The following is a 16,794-nucleotide window of genomic DNA, read 5'->3' as shown; positions in this document are numbered from 1 at the left end:
AAACGTGAAATTTTGGAAAAAATTATATTCACTAAAATCATCAAAATCATATAAAAAACTAATTAAAACGCAAATTATTTAAAATGATTGATATAATAGTTAATACACACCCTTTAAACTTAAATTAATTAAAATAATATATTTAAATTAATACACCCTGAAGATTGTTGACGTGTATAGTGTGGTACGCGGCTCTAAATCAATTCCGAACCGGATCTTAAACGGTTAGCTTTCGGTTTGTTCTCGGCAATTAACATTTTCCCGCCACTTACAAAAGAACCCAATTCGTCGTCCTCAATCCCTAATTTCTCGCTCACCTTCAACAATGGCAGAGGTTCCTACAGAGCCAAAGACGACGCAGATCGATGAAATCTCTCACAATCTCTCGTTCTCCACTTCCAACGCCGCCGATTCTAGCTGGGACAAGATCTCCTTCTTCCGTCACCGCTCACGGCAAATCAAACGAGACACTTGGCTCGTCTCCGTCTTCGTTCTTCTTCAGATCGTCCTCTTCGCTGTAACTATGGGCGTCAACGATTGCTCCAGGAACTCTCACGGTCACTGCGCCGCCAAACTCCTTGGTCGATTCTCTTTCCAGCCTCTCTCCGAGAATCCTATGCTCGGCCCCTCCGCCTCAACGTAAGTAGCTCTCTCCGGCGGATTTCGCTTTTGGTCTCTGCTTGTACCTGTATGTGGAATCGGATCTCTACTTGAATTTGTTATATCCTGTAGAGATGAATTTTGGATGCTTCGTTGCTTACACCTGTGATTTCGAATGTTTCATTGTGCTCATCTTTAGTATCAGTTACAATAGCTTCCTGAAGAGCTTGTTGATTTGGATGATACTAGATTCCACGATTGATGAGTGTCTCAATCTTTGATTACAGTGACAAGTTCTTTGTTTCCAAATCTGTGTTGTTCTCGAGTGTTTATTTCTGTGGATCTTGGTGCTGCTTCTTTTGAGAGCTCTAAATTGAAGGGAACATGTGTAATTTTTGCTACTAGATGATTGATTATAAGCTATTTAGTTCTTATTTTCTTGTGAGTTGGCAGGTTAGAGCATATGGGAGGTCTTTCTTGGAATACTCTGACGGAGAATCATGAGATTTGGCGTATTTTGACATCTCCTTGGCTGCACAGTGGACTGTTTCATCTGTTCATAAATCTTGGGAGTTTGATTTTCGTAGGAATATACATGGAGCAGCAATTTGGACCATGTAAATTAGCCAAACTGACTTAGTTTACTTCACCTAATCTGATTTTGACGGAGTCTATCACCATTATAATCTGCATTTCTTCTGCTTTTGCTTTGCTTGTGTAGTGAGGATTGCCATAATATACTTCCTCTCTGGCAGTGTGGGAAGTCTATTTGCTGTATTGTTTGTTCGAAACATCCCATCAATCTCTTCTGGTGCTGCTTTCTTTGGGTTGATTGGAGCCATGCTTTCTGCACTTGCAAAGAACTGGAATCTATATACCGGCAAGGTCCAGGATTTCTTGTGTTCTTTCTTGTCCTTGGTTATCTATCTTCTTTTCATACCTTTTCTGATTCTGTTTGTTTTTTCTGTTTTGCTGCTACAGATTTCAGCCTTAGTGATAATGTTCACTATCTTCACTGTGAATTTCCTGATAGGCTTTCTCCCTTTCATAGACAATTTTGCAAATATTGGTGGTTTCATATCAGGATTCCTCCTTGGATTTGTGCTATTATTCACCCCACAGCTGAGACAGATGCCTCCATCTCATAAGGGAAAATTGTTTGAAGATGATATGAAAAGATCCACAAGGCTTAAAGAACAGTTTGACAGACCGGTATTAAGGATTATAAGCTTGGTCGTATTTTGTGGAATGTGAGAGTTTCCCTTAACTTAATTCTCTTTCTGATCTAGCTTTTTTTGTTCTTCTCCCTGCGCTCGCATGACATGAAAAACTTATCCTATCTCTGTTCATTAGGCTTGCTGGGGTTCTATTAGCAGCGTGCTGGGGGGTGAATCTCAACCGTCATTGCCACTGGTGTCGCTATGTTGACTGTGTTCCAACCAAAAAATGGAGTTGCAGCGACATGACTACTTCCTGCGAGGTATATTCATCTAAACCATAACCTTTGTTGTGTGACCCTGATTCTAGAATTTGAGTCTTTATAGTTCGATTAGTGATTACAACAACATAGTAAAAACTATATGTGAATATGACAGGCAATGGTGAGTGATGCTCAGTTAACACTAACGTGCATGGCCAATGGAAAGTTCCGGATATTTCCTTACACCAATATCTCACAAGCCAGGACACAAGACCTCTGCACACTCGTCTGCTCTTAAACATGAACCAAGGTTTCAATTCCTTTCCTACATATATACATTTACTATACTCACTCCCACACTTAGATAATTGCATATAACAAAACTCTCACCTCAAATCACAAATCTGTGAAGATTTCCACTCTCGTAATCCTTTGGTCAATTCTGAGAACTTTTGTAGCCTAGATTTGGATAAGGGGTAGTAGGACATGTAATGGGCCTATTGTCTTGGTTCTTGATTCTATGAATCTGAATACTAAAGTCTACGAAGTTTGGTCCCATATGAGGACCCAGTAGCCACATTAGCTTCTTACACAAACTTTACACAATCCACATCATATCTACGCACACATGACACACCAGTAAGTATAATATTTAGCTTCTTGTTTTACTTAAATGTATATACTTTTTTTTTCTTTTAGTTATTTGCTTTATAATGATGATGATGATAAATATGTGTGGCTTTGTGGGTGTAGTAGAATTGAGAAGAAAAGGGCCGACCTTGACACATACTGTATATTGATAGGGTCACTAAAACTGATTACTATTACATATAGGAATTTCGAAAAAAAGAATTGAGAAATAAACATGATATATATCAAGAAGAAGCCCATACTGTGGACCTAGATCTCATTAAGCTACTCAACTGCCTACTACATCTATATTGGTTTAATTTCTCCTACACGCACTAAATGTGTATTCTACTCATGTTTTTGGTTTTTTGTATTGTGGACCTTTCACTTTTGTATTATGCATTGTTGCTTTGTAGTTTCAAATTGATCTAGATTTCTTCCAAGGTAACGAACTCGGTTCAGAATTCAATTAAATGATTCGGTGTATTATTAAAAAAAAAAAAAAGGCAAAGGACCTACTCTTTTTTGGCAAAGGACCTACTCAGTTCTGTAATCAGTTGACTTTATATAACTCTATCCGGTTAAGAGGGGATGTGAAGCCAGAATTGGACCAGATGGTCGTTGGGGAAAATTTGTTTTTGGTAACTTTGTATAAAGCATTGTGTTTTGGAAATAACCCACAAACCAACACAAGTTTGGTAACGCTTCTTGTTCAGATGTTTTAGCATTTGCACACAAAAGTAAAGTAACAAAAATTCTTGATTTGTAGAAGAAACCGATTCCTAAATTTATATATTTCTACATAAAATTTTAAAAAAAAACACTCGTTAATTTGTTATGTTCAATGTATAAGGCTCACTCCAATCGTCCTTTTTTTTTTTAGTTAATACTATATTTATCATTAAAATCGAGAGTTTGGACCACATCAACAAGTTATTAAACAAAAACTAAAAAACTAAAATTTCATGTGCATCAATGATATACACGAAATATGGAATATTACAGCCACAAGTCTCTACCATTAAACGTTGAAATGGCATATACCTTTGCATCCTAATTTCGACTCAACACTTTCACTTTCCCAAATTTCTTAAAAACTTTATCTTAAGTAGTAGCGGTTCTTGATGACCATTTAAACTCTTCCCATCTACCTCCACCGTCCGATTAGAGGATTAGTGGAGTGCTTATCAGTTATTATTATTAACTTATCACCTCACACCCTTATTTTTGATTGCCCTTTTCTTTTCTGTGTTAAAGGTTCTTTTGACCTTGATAACTTGATTAAAAGTGTAGTGACTATATAGTAGCTTCTCGTTTAGGTAAAACAGGTATTAATACAATAAAAGTTTCCAAACTTTTTACCGTTTTTGTATACTCTTTTTCCTCAATCGAGTTTTAACAAAGTCGTAGAAGACTCTAACTTTTGTCTTACATATATTGTTTTCTTTTCTTAAACATCTACTGGTACCAATAATATGTAACTATATCTAAAGACTAAAATCAAGAAAGCACTAAAATATGTATAAAACATTCTCAACAGAAATTAAATGGGCAAAGGAAGTAAATAAACTAATAATTATAACGAAAATAGGAGATCCATTTCAAAATGTTTGACGGAAAGAGAAGAAGAAGGTATGGACCAAAAACAGTTGTTTCCTTATCTCAAGCCATTACTGAGATAACGAAACATTCTCACAAATCTACTACAAAGTCTTCTCTATTACTAGATCAATCGCTGTATAATACGCTACATGCATCTCTATTATACTTTTCATTTGACTAAAGATATTTTGCGAATTACTTATTAAGTTATATATATAAATAAATATTCCTACCAATATCAATATATCATCTTCTAGATTTTTCCCGAACATTTTCTTGACTTTTGTTTTGATATATTTTTTGCTATATCAATTACTGATTCGTTTGTCTATTTGATTTGTAGACAAACAAACAAATGAATTATTAAAACGTGACAAAAAAAAAATGGTGATGACAGAGCAAAATAAACAAGGGGTAATTGCGAAGCCAAAAATTATTGAGTCGCCCGACGCTTCCATTAGATTTTGATGGCCCCCTCTCTCTCCCACATCTCACCACTCCAATGTCACATTTAATTTTCATATACACACATACACATCCACAAACAAACACATGCGTAATTAATATGGGAGTCACTAATAATTGACCAAATATTTTTTGGACTCTTGTTTCATTTATTCGGATAGAACATTTTTTTCTTGTCTTATAAGGGATAATACACATCTATTCGAGGATTTGGCCGTCGTTGGTCCTTTATTCACGATATGACGTATAACCGAAGTACCAATAAGGCAATAAGTTGTATAGAGATGATTATGATTTTATTTACGATTGGTGGTTTGGGATTAGCGTGCCGTGTGCTTGTGTACGAATGTGATAAAAAAGAGTTCGAACGTGAAATAAAAATACAAATTATGTAGTTGAGTATAGATTACGCGCCGGCTTGATAACGGGAATAAAGCATTTCATTTCCCCCTTTTGCATTAAAGTAATTTTATCCGATCTACTTAATTAAACTATTCTTATTACATATTCCAATGGGGCAATTATAATGTTTTATATAGAATATCTCTGACCAAAAAAAAAGTTAATTATACTTTTTAATAATAGTAGTAATTCTTTTCTTGGTATCCGCCGTCGAATGGGTCCGAAATACCACTTTGGAGGTACGAACTTGATTGATTTTTGTTCATTCCCTGTATACTTTAGTTACAATATATTATACTTACGAACGAATCTAATTGTTATACAACCTTATCTATCTTGATCCATTAGCATTGAGCCATTCATACAAATCATCAAACAATCAAGTTTATATGATGATTTCAGTTCGTGAGACTATATAGTATATTAGGTAATGGTTACAAAATATATGTAACTTACGGATGTATACGTATCATCAATAAGAAAACAGGGTTTGGATTTTAGAAGTTGTAAACCAAATGAGAATTTCTTTGTTTTTTTTTGTTGTTGACAATATGTAGTGAGGTATAAGTATAACTGGTAAAACATGTTGATATGGTATTAGATGCCCTTGTAGAAAATGCTTAAATCGTATACTAAATTACTAGTAGTAATATTCGATTATTTATGTACTCAAAAGCATGATCATAATTCTTTCTACGAATCATCAATTACTAGAGATTTTATTCGGACAAAGAATCTATCTAAGATGAGCAACTTCTAGAAAGAAAAATTATTATCTAATTTTTATTTATGTCTCAAATATAGTATCAGAAAAATTGATGACTAATTATCTTCTCCTTTTCCCTATTCTTTTTTTTTTTTTTTAAATGTCAAAATCCTATTGTAAATGCCTTTGTGTTGTACTTTTCCAAATTTCAACTCCTTTTTTGTTTTCTTTTTTTTTCGGAATACAAATTTTTCCATAAGAAATTTAAGTAAAAAGTAATTAAAAAGTGGAGAGATATAAGTATTACCAATGATCATTTTCCTCCTCTATAGGAAACAACCATCATTGCTTTAAACAATCACTTTCGTCCTTACAAGATCTCTGCTCCTTCTTCTTCTTCCTCTCTCACTCTCCTTTTCATTTACTCATCCAAATCCCTATATAACCTTTTAATTCTCTCATCCCCAAATTTTCTCATCAGTCCACCAAACACACAAACAAAAAACACCAAGTCTTTTTTTTCTTTCAAGGGGTGAAAATAATAATGGATCAGTCTTATACAAACTCAGTAAACGGATTCTACTCGTTTCTAAACAGATCAATGGAAGATCTCGAAAGGGTTTATCTCTCCGACAACTTCATGTCCGTGCAGTTCCTACAGAGAGTGATATGTCTCCTAAGAACCTCTCACTCTCATCTCACACTTCTTGTTCAGAAACTAAACCTCCCTGTCGGTGACAAGTGGCTCGACGACTACATGGACGAAACTTCCAAGCTTTGGGACGTTTGTCACGTCATCAAATCCGCTATCTCCTCCGTCGAAAGCTTTTGCTCCTCCGCTCTTTCTATCGCCTCCACTCTCGACGGCCACTACCACCACCGCCGTCTCCTCTCCCCTCAGATTTCCCGGCAGGTATAATAAGAAAACAAAGTTTTTTTTTTCTTTTCTCTTTGGAGTACTGTCTCAAATTATTTGTAGGTCCTAGTGCAAAACTTTATATTAAAAAAACCAAATAAAAACATTATATTAAAAAATATCCATTAACAAACAAACAAAAAATTATATGAAACATATATTTGATTCATTAACATTTTTAGTGCCAAATATATTCAAAGTTGTTTTTTTTAAAATATGTATATATATTAAACATGTTTTTGCTTAATCTTGAAAATCTTGAAAAAGTTGGAATATAAATTTGGTATGGGACAGGTGATACGAGCGATAACTGGATGTAGGAGAGAAGCTGTGGGGATAGAAGAAGAAAACAGAGCATTAATGGAGAATCGTATTCAAAGGTTTCCTTTTTGGTCGGAGCAAGTTACGACGACGATGGAGTCATCCAAGATACAGAACGGTTTCAGTGGTTTCAGAGGAGTGATGAACACGATGAAAAACATAAACTCGCTGCTCCTCGTGATCTTGATGCAAGGTCTTGTCTATTACATCCCCGGAGACACGACGGCGGCGGCGGCGGCGACGGGTACGATGATGGTGAGGTTAAAGCAGAGAGTGGCGGCGGAGATGGAGAGGATTGGGACGAGAAAAGGGATGATGATGTATGAGTATAGAAGAAGCAAGACGGCGATGGAGGAGCTCAAGGCGGAGTTGGAACGGCGTTGTTGCGGCGGCGGAGGACGAGGAGAGGAGGAGGCGGCGGAGAAAGGGTTGAGAGAGAGAGTTGAGAGTTTGAAAGGGTATATAGGGAATTTGAGGAATGGAACAGAGAGTTTTGTTGCTCAGATTGATGATTTCTTTGATGATATTGTTGATGGTAGGAAATTGCTTTTGGATTATTGTAGCCACCGGTGAAAAAAAACATTAGCAGTTTTAGTTTTTATTAGGCTTTGTTTTAAGTTCTACTATAATTTAAAATCCAAAGAATATGTTTTTTACTTTTGTTGTTCTTTAATATGGTGCTTATTAGCTATTACAAAAACTTTTTTGTAGAGAAGTTAAAATGTGAGTATTTTTCGAAGTAAAAGATTCCATATGAATCTTTTTTTTTTCTTTTTATCGTTGTGGTTTGCTTTTGATGAAAAAAAATTTGACTGCAAAAAAAAAAAGAGAGACAGTATGTGACAGTTGTCTAGAATACGGAAAAAGAGAGTTTTGCAGGAGGGGAAGAAAGATGAAAACAGCAAAAATGATTACAAAACCTGAGGATTGGACTTTGATTTGACTTGGATGCTAGACAGAGTGAGTGAGTAAGTGAGAGAGCATCTCGTGCTCTTCTTTTTCTATGATTAGTACTACTAATTTGTTTGATTTGATTGTTGTTGTTTCATTTGTTTTCTCCAATCCATTTGTATTGTTTATGTAATGTTTTAATTGCCTCTAACTTTTCTGTTTTTTTGGAATAAGATCATACTAGATTTTTGTCAACTACTTAATTTTATCATTTTTTAGAAACAATTACAGTATTTAAAATGTAGGTATGAAGTATTATAAACAGAAATTATAAGGGAGATGGGAGAGAGGTGAGGCATCATCAAAAATCAATTAACAGTTGAAACCAAAAAGTAAAATTAAAAAAAAGCTATTTGGAAAGTTTTTTTGGTAAAAAAAAAGCTATTTGGAAAGTTGGGTTACTAGAAAACTTCAGTCAGGCTTTGCCTCTGACGCCGACGACACCACACCTATCCTCATGTACTTCTTTTCACACTTTTTTGCTGCTTTTTTACCATGCAAAAACTTCACCCACTTGCTAATTTTCATTTTGAAATTAATATTTTTTGTATATCGAATAATTACATATTTTGTTCGTCCTTGTGTAAATTCAGAGAGTTATGATTGAAGTCAGAACCAAGAATGATTTGTGTATCCCCAAAACGTAACCATATTCTTCTGATATTTTTTTAATATTTTACTTTTACTTTTTTTTGTTGTTGGTTGTCCTAACACTCTCAAGTCTCAACTAGTTTTGCGTTACAGGCTGTGTAAACTTACAGCTAAATTGTCCAAGAATGAATTCTTCTATCTTTATCATACTATTACCATTTCAGGAAACTAAAAAACCGAGACCTGGTCCACTCTCCCAATCAGATTTACTTACTAGAATTACCAAATTCACAATTTACTTACTAGTTATAACTTGGATAACTTATAACATAATTAATAGGTTTTGAATGTATAGAGATTATCGTGAAATAATGATGAGAAACATTGAGCTAGCCAAGTCTAGCTATATTTATTGTGCCCCTCCGTTTGGTTTTATGACAGATCCTTGAATGTCTCTTACCATTTTCTCCATCGGCCAATAAATTTAAGTCGTCTTAAATTGCTAATCAAACCACCCTAATACTAGTACTACTTATTTGTCTGATTAATAATTACTACTAGTTTACTACTTATCAAACCAACCCAACCCTAGCTTACTGTCAAATAGGTTACACAGATTTAATGAGTCAGAGACACACACACAACAGAAAGAGTCAGAAACATTGTAGGGACCTTTGAGAGCTTCCTTTATTTATTATTATTAGGTTTAGGGGAATTAAAAAAAAAATGGTACCACTATTTATTGGCAAAGAACAACAACAGCATATAAAGAGGATTGATGACTAAATCATAGTAGAATTTATTTACTGTTCTTACTGCAATAACAAGAGTCTTAAAACACGGTTACGTAAAAAATCCAGACAATTTACCCCAATAAAATAGTTAACGATTAGGAGGAGAGAGCGAGATGTTCATCAAATGTCTCTGAGAAATTGGTGAAAAAATAGAAGTAAAAAAAAAACAGATTGTCACGTGGCAAAGAAGAAAACCCAGAGAAAGAGTCAAATGCAGAAACACCAAATATATATATGGATAGTACTACTACTACTTGGGACTTCGGAGATTCCAGCAAAGAAGATCCTTTTAACCCTGTGAAAAAAACACCACAAACAACCAAAATAAAAAAGAGAGTACAAATCATTCCAAACTTGAGATGTGCGGCATGTGCCACATTATAATGTATTGTATATATAATAAGCTCTTTCCGCAAATTCAAAATTGTAACACAACCATACAAATAATGCTATATGGACTTTTACAGTAATGCATAGTTCAGATGGACGACGGAGCCAATTATGTGTGTCCTTAATAGTGTATATGAGACCAAATATGGGTAATTTAATGCAGTGAAAGGACATGTATTTGTAATGATATGACAACTATCTTGATTCCAAGTAATGCTTACATTCCAAACTCCAAGGCGATTACTGAAGACTGAAGAGATAGAGACAGTTTTCACAAGTCCTAAAGTGCGTTTCTTAGTCTATTGTATAACATTTCATTGGGAGAAGGACGAGATATCAGCTTGTGCAAAATGGTAATTATAGCTTTACCAACTGATTCAATAGATTACTGTACTTAGAAGAGATCAGAATATACCTTGGCAGCTATACTCTGCGTGGCTGTTGGAGTCTTTAGGCACCTAGAATCTTCACGGGTTCTTAGGACCAGGTGTCAAGGACAATTGTGTTGTATTGTCGCTGGACTCTTTGCTGCCATCCTCTTCACACAAGCCAGACTCTGCAGGACCGCTCTCAGAAGGCTCCTGCACCGTAATGGTCTTTCCAAATAACTTAATCGAGTTAGCTTTTGCTGCAGTGGGGCCTCGGTTTCCAACCAGGTCATTTCCAGAGGACTGATTGGTGGTGTTGCTATTAGGTGATAAGTTATCTGATGGCTGACTTCCAAAATTCTTCTCAGTCGACACTTTTTCCAACCCAGGAAGCGGACTAAAGAAGTTATTGGTGGATAACTGGGGGGGATTTTCTCCAATGAATCCGGTTGGATTGTAAGACCCAAATTCATATTGCCTGGCTCCCTGCATGCCAGCAGGAAATGTAGTATACGGGAACATATAGGGACTTGAATCAGGTGCTGCTGCACTCGACAGTCCTCTTTGAGGAGGATAGTGGATTTCTCCGTCATCTCCACTCAAGAACCCTCCGGTGTGGGGAAACTTCAACCTCTTTGCTGGAGGGAAAGAGGCATGAAGTTGAGTTGCATTTGCAACCATTTCCACTTGCCAAGGATTCACCCTTTTCACGTTTTGCAGAATCTCAGGTTCATCCCATATGATCTAGGCAAGTTCAAAACAAAGAAATGATTAGACTAAGCAGAATGTACTGACAAAATGCAAGTATCTTAAGATTACCACTAGTTTAACAAACACAATGTACATTGCGTGGCCAGAAAAGCATCTCTACATCAAGGAAGCTGAGTTCAACACAAGATCAAGACATTGCTACTTATTTTCAAGGTTTAAAATGTCGAATCAGCTAATCCTGTTTCCAATACAATCATTTTCATATGGATTTACTAATCCTGTTTCCAATTCAGAAATATATTTGATTACAAAGCAACATCTCAGCACAAAACAACCTCACATTTCAAAACCCAGATTAGCATTTCAATAACCAGAATGAGACTTGAAGCCTTGCACACTAGAGATATAATAAGATCGAATCTAAATTGAGCAGAGACCATTATTAAACAAAAACATCATATACCTGAAGCTGCTTCCAAGGGGATCCACGCCATGGACCAGTTTCCTGATAAGTAGAGGAAACAATGCCTTGAAACCACGTGATCCGGGAAGAATCCTCGGTCTCCATAGCCATCTTCACCCTAGTACCAGGCGTCCAGTACATAGACATGGAGGACTCAACATCTTCGGCTCTCACAACAAAATCGGACCACACAGCAGTTGGATAGAACACCACTTCAAATGGTAAACCCTTGTCCGCTCTATTCATCGCCTCCGAGACCGCTTCAGCCGTCAGTTTACCTAAACCACTCCTCCTAAACGTCTTCTTCGCACATCCGTCATCTTCCTTTGGAGGAGGAACGAATCCGTTACTCTGGCTGTAATAACCGTTGTACTCATCGCCACCGTAGTAGCTCGTTCCTCCGCCGCTACTCGAAATCGGTGCTCGCCTCACGCCGATGAACATCTCATCATGCGATTTCCTCATAAACACCACCGAATCGCCGGCGATTAGCTTCTTGCCGTTGACGAATTTGCTCCAACCGGTGGTTAGCAAGTGGCGCCTGGGAGTACCGCGGTAGATATGCCTGAAATCCCAAACGGCTCCGTGGATATCGGTGATGAAGAGCTTCTGAACAGGAGGATCGGCTGCGAAATCAAGGAGAGGGAAGACGGAATCAGCACAGTAGCGAGGAACGGAGAAGCCACCACCATTGTTAGCATCGGAAGGAGTGAGTATCTTGGCGAAGGTAGTGACCTTGTTGTTGTTATCAACAACATCGCCTTCGTAACCAGCGAATCTAGAGAAATTGGTAGGGAGAAACTGGTCCTGAGACACGGGTTGAAGAAGGAGGTGAGCGAAGACCTCATCGGTGATCGGATCCGCGAGCAACTGGATAGAAGAGATGAGGCAGGGTACGGGAGAGGTGGAAGGAGGAGGAGTAGAGACGAGAGGTGAGGAAGGACAACAGTGCTCGACGTGGCCTTGGGGGAAGTAGTAAACCCTAGAGTAGAGCAAAGGGATCTGCACGGAAGCACCAGCACAAGCGCGCCAGATCATCGGATCGACTCCACGGTGGAGGATGTCACCGGCGGCTGAATCCGACGGCGGTGACATAGTTGTTTGTTTTACAGTGTAACGAAGTCAGCGAAAGGAGAAGAAGAAGAAGAAGAGGAGGTAGGTACGGTTAGGTGTTAGAGAGAGAGAGAATTGAAACGGGCAGAGAAGGGGAAGCAGCAAAAGCGAAGGGATAGCGATTTACTGTTACGGTGCTTCTCTTCTCTCTCTCTACACAGAGAATTTTTTGATTTTGCTTTGATTTTTTTTTTATTTTTTTTTGAAGGGAATATTTTACAGTTTAAAGGCAGACGACAACAAAACTTTTTGTGATATCGCCACTAACCTGCTCTTTTCAACCGTTCGATCTTTAGAGCGTGTATCTCACTCTCTCTTTTTTTAATTTTAATTTTAATTTTAGGTTCAGTTAATGATGTTCTTTTATTTCCTTTTTATTTTTTGCGATTTTTATGCTCATTATTGCATTTTCTGTTGGAACGAAATAAAAAAAATGTTTATTTATTACTACTTTTTTTTTTCCTTTGTGTTTTACAGAAAAATGAATTACCCAAATTTAATGATCTAAAATGATTAGAAAAAAGTCTGATGGGATATACTTTGATTATTAGAAGAAACACTAAATGATTATAGTTCTCTACCTTTAAAATAAGAGACTTGGCACTTTGAATTATTTCTTATACAACACAGGAAAAAAATTTAGGATGAATTTATTGCAATAGTAAAGACAAATCAAAAAGCAAATAATCAGTCTTACTTATATATAAATAAGACCCTTTTTCACGTTTTGAGGAGGCAGAGGTATTAAAAAAAATTTACAATGTCTATTTTTCACTTTAGATATATTAAAAAAAACAGTATTTTGTCAATATTTTTACTTGTGTTTTTCGTACGGTTTTTGTTTGTTTTTTTAATACACACAAACAAAAAAGTAGATTTTATTTGTCTAACAAAATCAAAGAAAATAAAAATGGATCGGATTTCAAATTTATCTTGTTTTGTACGGTTGCAATTAGCAAGCTGTCTTGCTTTTTAATTTGTTTTTTTTTAATTTAAGTACAAGATAACTTCAGAGAAAATATCTAAATATCCGAAATGGAAAGAAAAAAAAAACAGTATATTAAAAAATATATGCCTGCTAATATCTTCTTTTCTGTTAATAGTTTGGAGAGGGTATAAACCACTGCGCGTGGAGATATCATCACTCATACGGGGGCCCATTTGAGAATGTCTGTTGTGATTCATATTTCTTTACCTTTGTAACAATAAAATTTTATACGACCTTCTTCGTCTCATATACTTTAATATATGAAATTGTTTGTTTTCCCCAATTAAAATATAAAACTACTTATCGTTACACTTGAAAATTTAAAATACAAATATATACAACAGCTCTAATAACTAATTGGACCATTTATTTTGTTGTACTGTTGTAAAATGGGCTAGTTGGTCTTAAGTTTACCTTTTTTTTTTTTTTTTTAATTTTCTTGTCACAGTTGTCTTTACTCTTTATTTGTTCAATTTAAATAAAGAAGTATTATAAATCCGTTTCGTCACTATATAATTTTGTAAAGTAGACATCAATGGCGCGTGAGGAAAAGCAGATAGATGGGGTGGCCAGTTAAAGAATGTTTGTTGTGATTTTTAAAATCAAATTAATTTTTATTTTTATTTATTGATCTTGATACTTGATTCCGTTCAAACGGGCCTCTGCTTCTGTTATTTCGAATTTTCTTGTTGATGATATATATAAGGCCCACTAATAGCATCTTGGATGGTTACGATTTTAATAGATTCGTTCAACAGTGCCAATCATATTTTACCAAACAAGTCAATGACCAAATCAATCTTCTCAGACAGACTCGTGCGTCTAAATTATTTCTCGAATACGACCGACGAAACAATCACAGACACATACTTTGCGACATAGTATAATATGATTGGCACTGTTTCTTTATTAGAAACACTGCAAAAATATCTCAATAAGAAGAATTCTGATGACTGATTTATAATAAGAGAGATCCCGCAGCAACAAAAAAAAAGAAACACAGGGAAGAAAAATAATGTCTCAATCCTCCTCTTCAGACTCGGACTCAGCGCTCTGGAGCCACTCCACAAAAGGCTTAACATTCTTCCAAACCGGCGAGCTTTTCTCAACTCCTGTCACACCCTTTTGGTACCATTCCAACACAAATTCTTCCTCAATGATGTCTTGGTCGTACAGTGCTTTTAGAACCAGAGCAACCTCTTTCACTGCTTCTTCGTTTCCATTCTTTCCACAGAATGTTCCGATTGAGTTGAGCAGATGCATCTGTGATCCATCTTCTTGTGTTGTTGCTGCTGCAGCCGCTAAGTAATTCTTCTTCTTAGTCACTTCTTTAGCGAATCCTTTTCCCACGCCGTCAAAGAGGGCATTGAAGAGTGCGTCCATGACATCCTGTGGAGGCTCAGAGAGAGATGAGATGAAACTTTTGAGCTCGCTAATCGGTGAGCCTTTCTTCAGATACTCTTTCATCTCCTGCACGAGATTCTTCTCCTCTTGTGGAGGATTCTCAGCATTCACAACATCCCCGTTAGATTTGCTTATGGGGGCCTTTTTCTCTATTGCTTCCCTTGGACAGAGTATCACCATCTCCGCAGTTACAGCACTCAACTGTTCTTTCATTCTTTTCTCAGCAGCTTCTCTGGAAGTATCGGTTTGCCACTGGACACCATCATCATCGTCGTTTTCATCCTCATCCACATCCAGCACATTCTCTTCATGCTTGGGGCTAATATCCTCATCAGAAGAATGGCTCTTGGACGTCTTAGAAGAAGCATCCTTGCCGTTAGCAAGTGCTTTCTTCTTAGCTTCCTTCTTCAGTCTCTTCTGCTCCTCATCAGCTGCTTCCCCTTCCTTAAGCCTATCCTTCTCAGCTTTCCTCATCGCTTTCTTGTCCTTACCTCCCTTCTTCTGCTCCGGCGGGTTCTTGAGAATGAAATTAGTCAGCTTGTCCCTCATGTCAACCTCAGAGATAAACCCGCAAGCAGCACACTTGAGATTCACCATCTGAGCCTTGGTGATAATAATCTCAGTCTCCGGGTTCTTACATCCGTAGCACTGGACATACTTCTTGATAAAATTCTCCAGAAGACCAGAAAGCTTGGAAGTATTGTGTGCCCCATTCACAAGAGAAGTCCCAGTCTTCTCGTCAAACTTAGACTGGGCACCAAGCTCACAGCCAAAGTACTTGGTGGTGTAAGAAGCAGGTCGGGCCAAAGCCTTGGCAATCTCAACATTGTTGATAATGTTGGTCTTGATACCATTACCTTTGCCTTCAGTCTTGGTAACCATCTTAGGCATCTTGTACCTGTAGAAGGCATCGTTAGCGTTGGAAGCACCAATGTTCTGTAGCGCCATGATGTTGTTCTCTTTGAGAAAAAAGAAAGTGGTCAGAAAGGAGGAGGAGTCTCGGCGGGTTTGAAGATGCGAGAAACAAGAGTGATGGAAGAACTAGTGGTTCTTAGTTCTGGATGTAGGACAGTGTTTTCCAAGCAACCAGATCGACAGCAAAAGGGTGATATCTTGTCAGACATAAAATAAAGCTTCAAAATTTTTTCGATTCTTTCGAGTTCCCTCCCCAGACACACCACAACTTGCAGCAGCAGCTTCCTGGTTTTATCAAACTCTGAAAACAAAAACAAACAATGAACCATTAGAGTACTGAACCAACAGCAACAATAACAAATCTCATTAAACGGTACAAAACTAAAACCTAATCAATCTATAAAAATCTATGAGTCGTAATCGAAACCTAGAATTGAATTCTTGCGAATATCAAATTTAGCTCAAACTCAAATCAGGTGATGAAGATTTCAACGCTAAACATAAATCAAAACGAAACCCCCTTCTAAACAAACAAATCATAACAAGATTGAAATAACAACAACAACAAATCTCGAAGCATGGAAGCAAAATACCTATATACGAATTGAGGAATTATAAAAGAAAAAGGTGGAAGGGATCGATCAGGGGATAAATAGATTTACCTCTTAGAAACGAAACGAAGAATCAAAACAGAGAGAGATTGAGAGACAAAAAGGAATTTGGAGATTTTTCTCAAGAGAGGCGTTTGGTTTAAATAAGACGAGAGAAATTAGGTTTAACTTATGATTTCTTTTTTTCCTTTTCCTTTTTACCTTTTTACTATTTTCCGTTTCAAAAAAGTGTATTTGTTATTTCCCTTCACCGCAAGTAAATTAATAAATTATATGGGAAAACAAAATCCAATTCATCTTTGAATGATGAAACGTGCCGTGGTCATATTTATTAAGCGCTATCAAATCATCTTAAAACACACAAATAAAATCCCTACTTCTTTAAATTAAAATCACTACTTCTATAAATCATCTTTGATTTTTTTTTTTTTTT

The 16,794-nt window shown here is 36.6% G+C and overlaps 4 protein-coding genes across 5 annotated transcripts; 2 read left to right on the top strand and 2 right to left on the bottom strand.

Annotated features, from left to right (window-relative positions):
• On the top strand, nucleotides 308–3,164 carry LOC104751683 (RHOMBOID-like protein 8). 2 transcript variants are annotated; one of them, XM_010473686.2, is made up of 7 exons: nucleotides 308–639; nucleotides 1,054–1,217; nucleotides 1,322–1,485; nucleotides 1,582–1,850; nucleotides 1,954–2,080; nucleotides 2,196–2,330; nucleotides 2,855–3,164. In XM_010473686.2, exons 1-6 carry the CDS (start codon nucleotides 326–328, stop codon nucleotides 2,316–2,318), a joined length of 1,161 nt encoding a protein of 386 aa, XP_010471988.1. In that variant the 5' UTR covers nucleotides 308–325; the 3' UTR covers nucleotides 2,319–2,330; nucleotides 2,855–3,164. The 2 variants fall into 2 exon arrangements, with proteins under 2 accessions (XP_010471988.1, XP_010471986.1); XM_010473684.2 differs by lacking the exon at nucleotides 2,855–3,164 and having other exon boundaries at nucleotides 2,196–2,845.
• LOC104751682 (protein BPS1, chloroplastic-like) lies at nucleotides 6,163–7,718 on the top strand. The gene is made up of 2 exons (XM_010473683.1): nucleotides 6,163–6,738; nucleotides 7,036–7,718. Exons 1-2 carry the CDS (start codon nucleotides 6,370–6,372, stop codon nucleotides 7,633–7,635), a joined length of 969 nt encoding a protein of 322 aa, XP_010471985.1. The 5' UTR covers nucleotides 6,163–6,369; the 3' UTR covers nucleotides 7,636–7,718.
• LOC104751681 (auxin response factor 17-like) lies at nucleotides 9,380–12,642 on the bottom strand. The gene is made up of 3 exons (XM_010473682.2): nucleotides 11,331–12,642; nucleotides 10,204–10,900; nucleotides 9,380–9,693 (listed from the first exon to the last, which is right to left on the bottom strand). The coding sequence occupies exons 1-2, from the start codon at nucleotides 12,423–12,425 to the stop codon at nucleotides 10,256–10,258; spliced, it is 1,740 nt and encodes a 579-aa protein (XP_010471984.1). The 5' UTR covers nucleotides 12,426–12,642; the 3' UTR covers nucleotides 9,380–9,693; nucleotides 10,204–10,255.
• LOC104751679 (probable eukaryotic translation initiation factor 5-2) lies at nucleotides 14,302–16,523 on the bottom strand. The gene is made up of 2 exons (XM_010473681.2): nucleotides 16,413–16,523; nucleotides 14,302–16,051 (listed from the first exon to the last, which is right to left on the bottom strand). Exon 2 carries the CDS (start codon nucleotides 15,781–15,783, stop codon nucleotides 14,452–14,454), a length of 1,332 nt encoding a protein of 443 aa, XP_010471983.1. The 5' UTR covers nucleotides 15,784–16,051; nucleotides 16,413–16,523; the 3' UTR covers nucleotides 14,302–14,451.

The sequence above is a fragment of the Camelina sativa genome, chromosome 16 (assembly GCF_000633955.1).
Source record: "Camelina sativa cultivar DH55 chromosome 16, Cs, whole genome shotgun sequence".
Classification (NCBI taxonomy): domain Eukaryota; kingdom Viridiplantae; phylum Streptophyta; class Magnoliopsida; order Brassicales; family Brassicaceae; genus Camelina; species Camelina sativa.
Note: the sequence above shows the minus strand (reverse complement) of the source record. Positions and strands in the feature narration are given on the sequence as shown.

What these genes read in the sequence shown, in the direction of transcription:
- LOC104751683 (XM_010473686.2), top strand. Translation starts at nt 326, where the DNA reads ATGGCAGAGGTTCCTACAGAGCCAAAGACGACGCAGATCGATGAAATC. An exon ending in GGAATCTATATACCGGCAAG is followed by an intron (nt 1,486 to 1,581) that starts GTCCAGGATTTC and finishes TTGCTGCTACAG; the next exon opens with ATTTCAGCCTTAGTGATAAT. An exon ending in ACATGACTACTTCCTGCGAG is followed by an intron (nt 2,081 to 2,195) that starts GTATATTCATCT and finishes TGAATATGACAG; the next exon opens with GCAATGGTGAGTGATGCTCA.
- LOC104751682 (XM_010473683.1), top strand. Translation starts at nt 6,370, where the DNA reads ATGGATCAGTCTTATACAAACTCAGTAAACGGATTCTACTCGTTTCTA. An exon ending in CCCCTCAGATTTCCCGGCAG is followed by an intron (nt 6,739 to 7,035) that starts GTATAATAAGAA and finishes GGTATGGGACAG; the next exon opens with GTGATACGAGCGATAACTGG.
- LOC104751681 (XM_010473682.2), bottom strand. Translation starts at nt 12,425, where the DNA reads ATGTCACCGCCGTCGGATTCAGCCGCCGGTGACATCCTCCACCGTGGA. An exon ending in CCCCTTGGAAGCAGCTTCAG is followed by an intron (nt 10,901 to 11,330) that starts GTATATGATGTT and finishes GAACTTGCCTAG; the next exon opens with ATCATATGGGATGAACCTGA.
- LOC104751679 (XM_010473681.2), bottom strand. Translation starts at nt 15,783, where the DNA reads ATGGCGCTACAGAACATTGGTGCTTCCAACGCTAACGATGCCTTCTAC.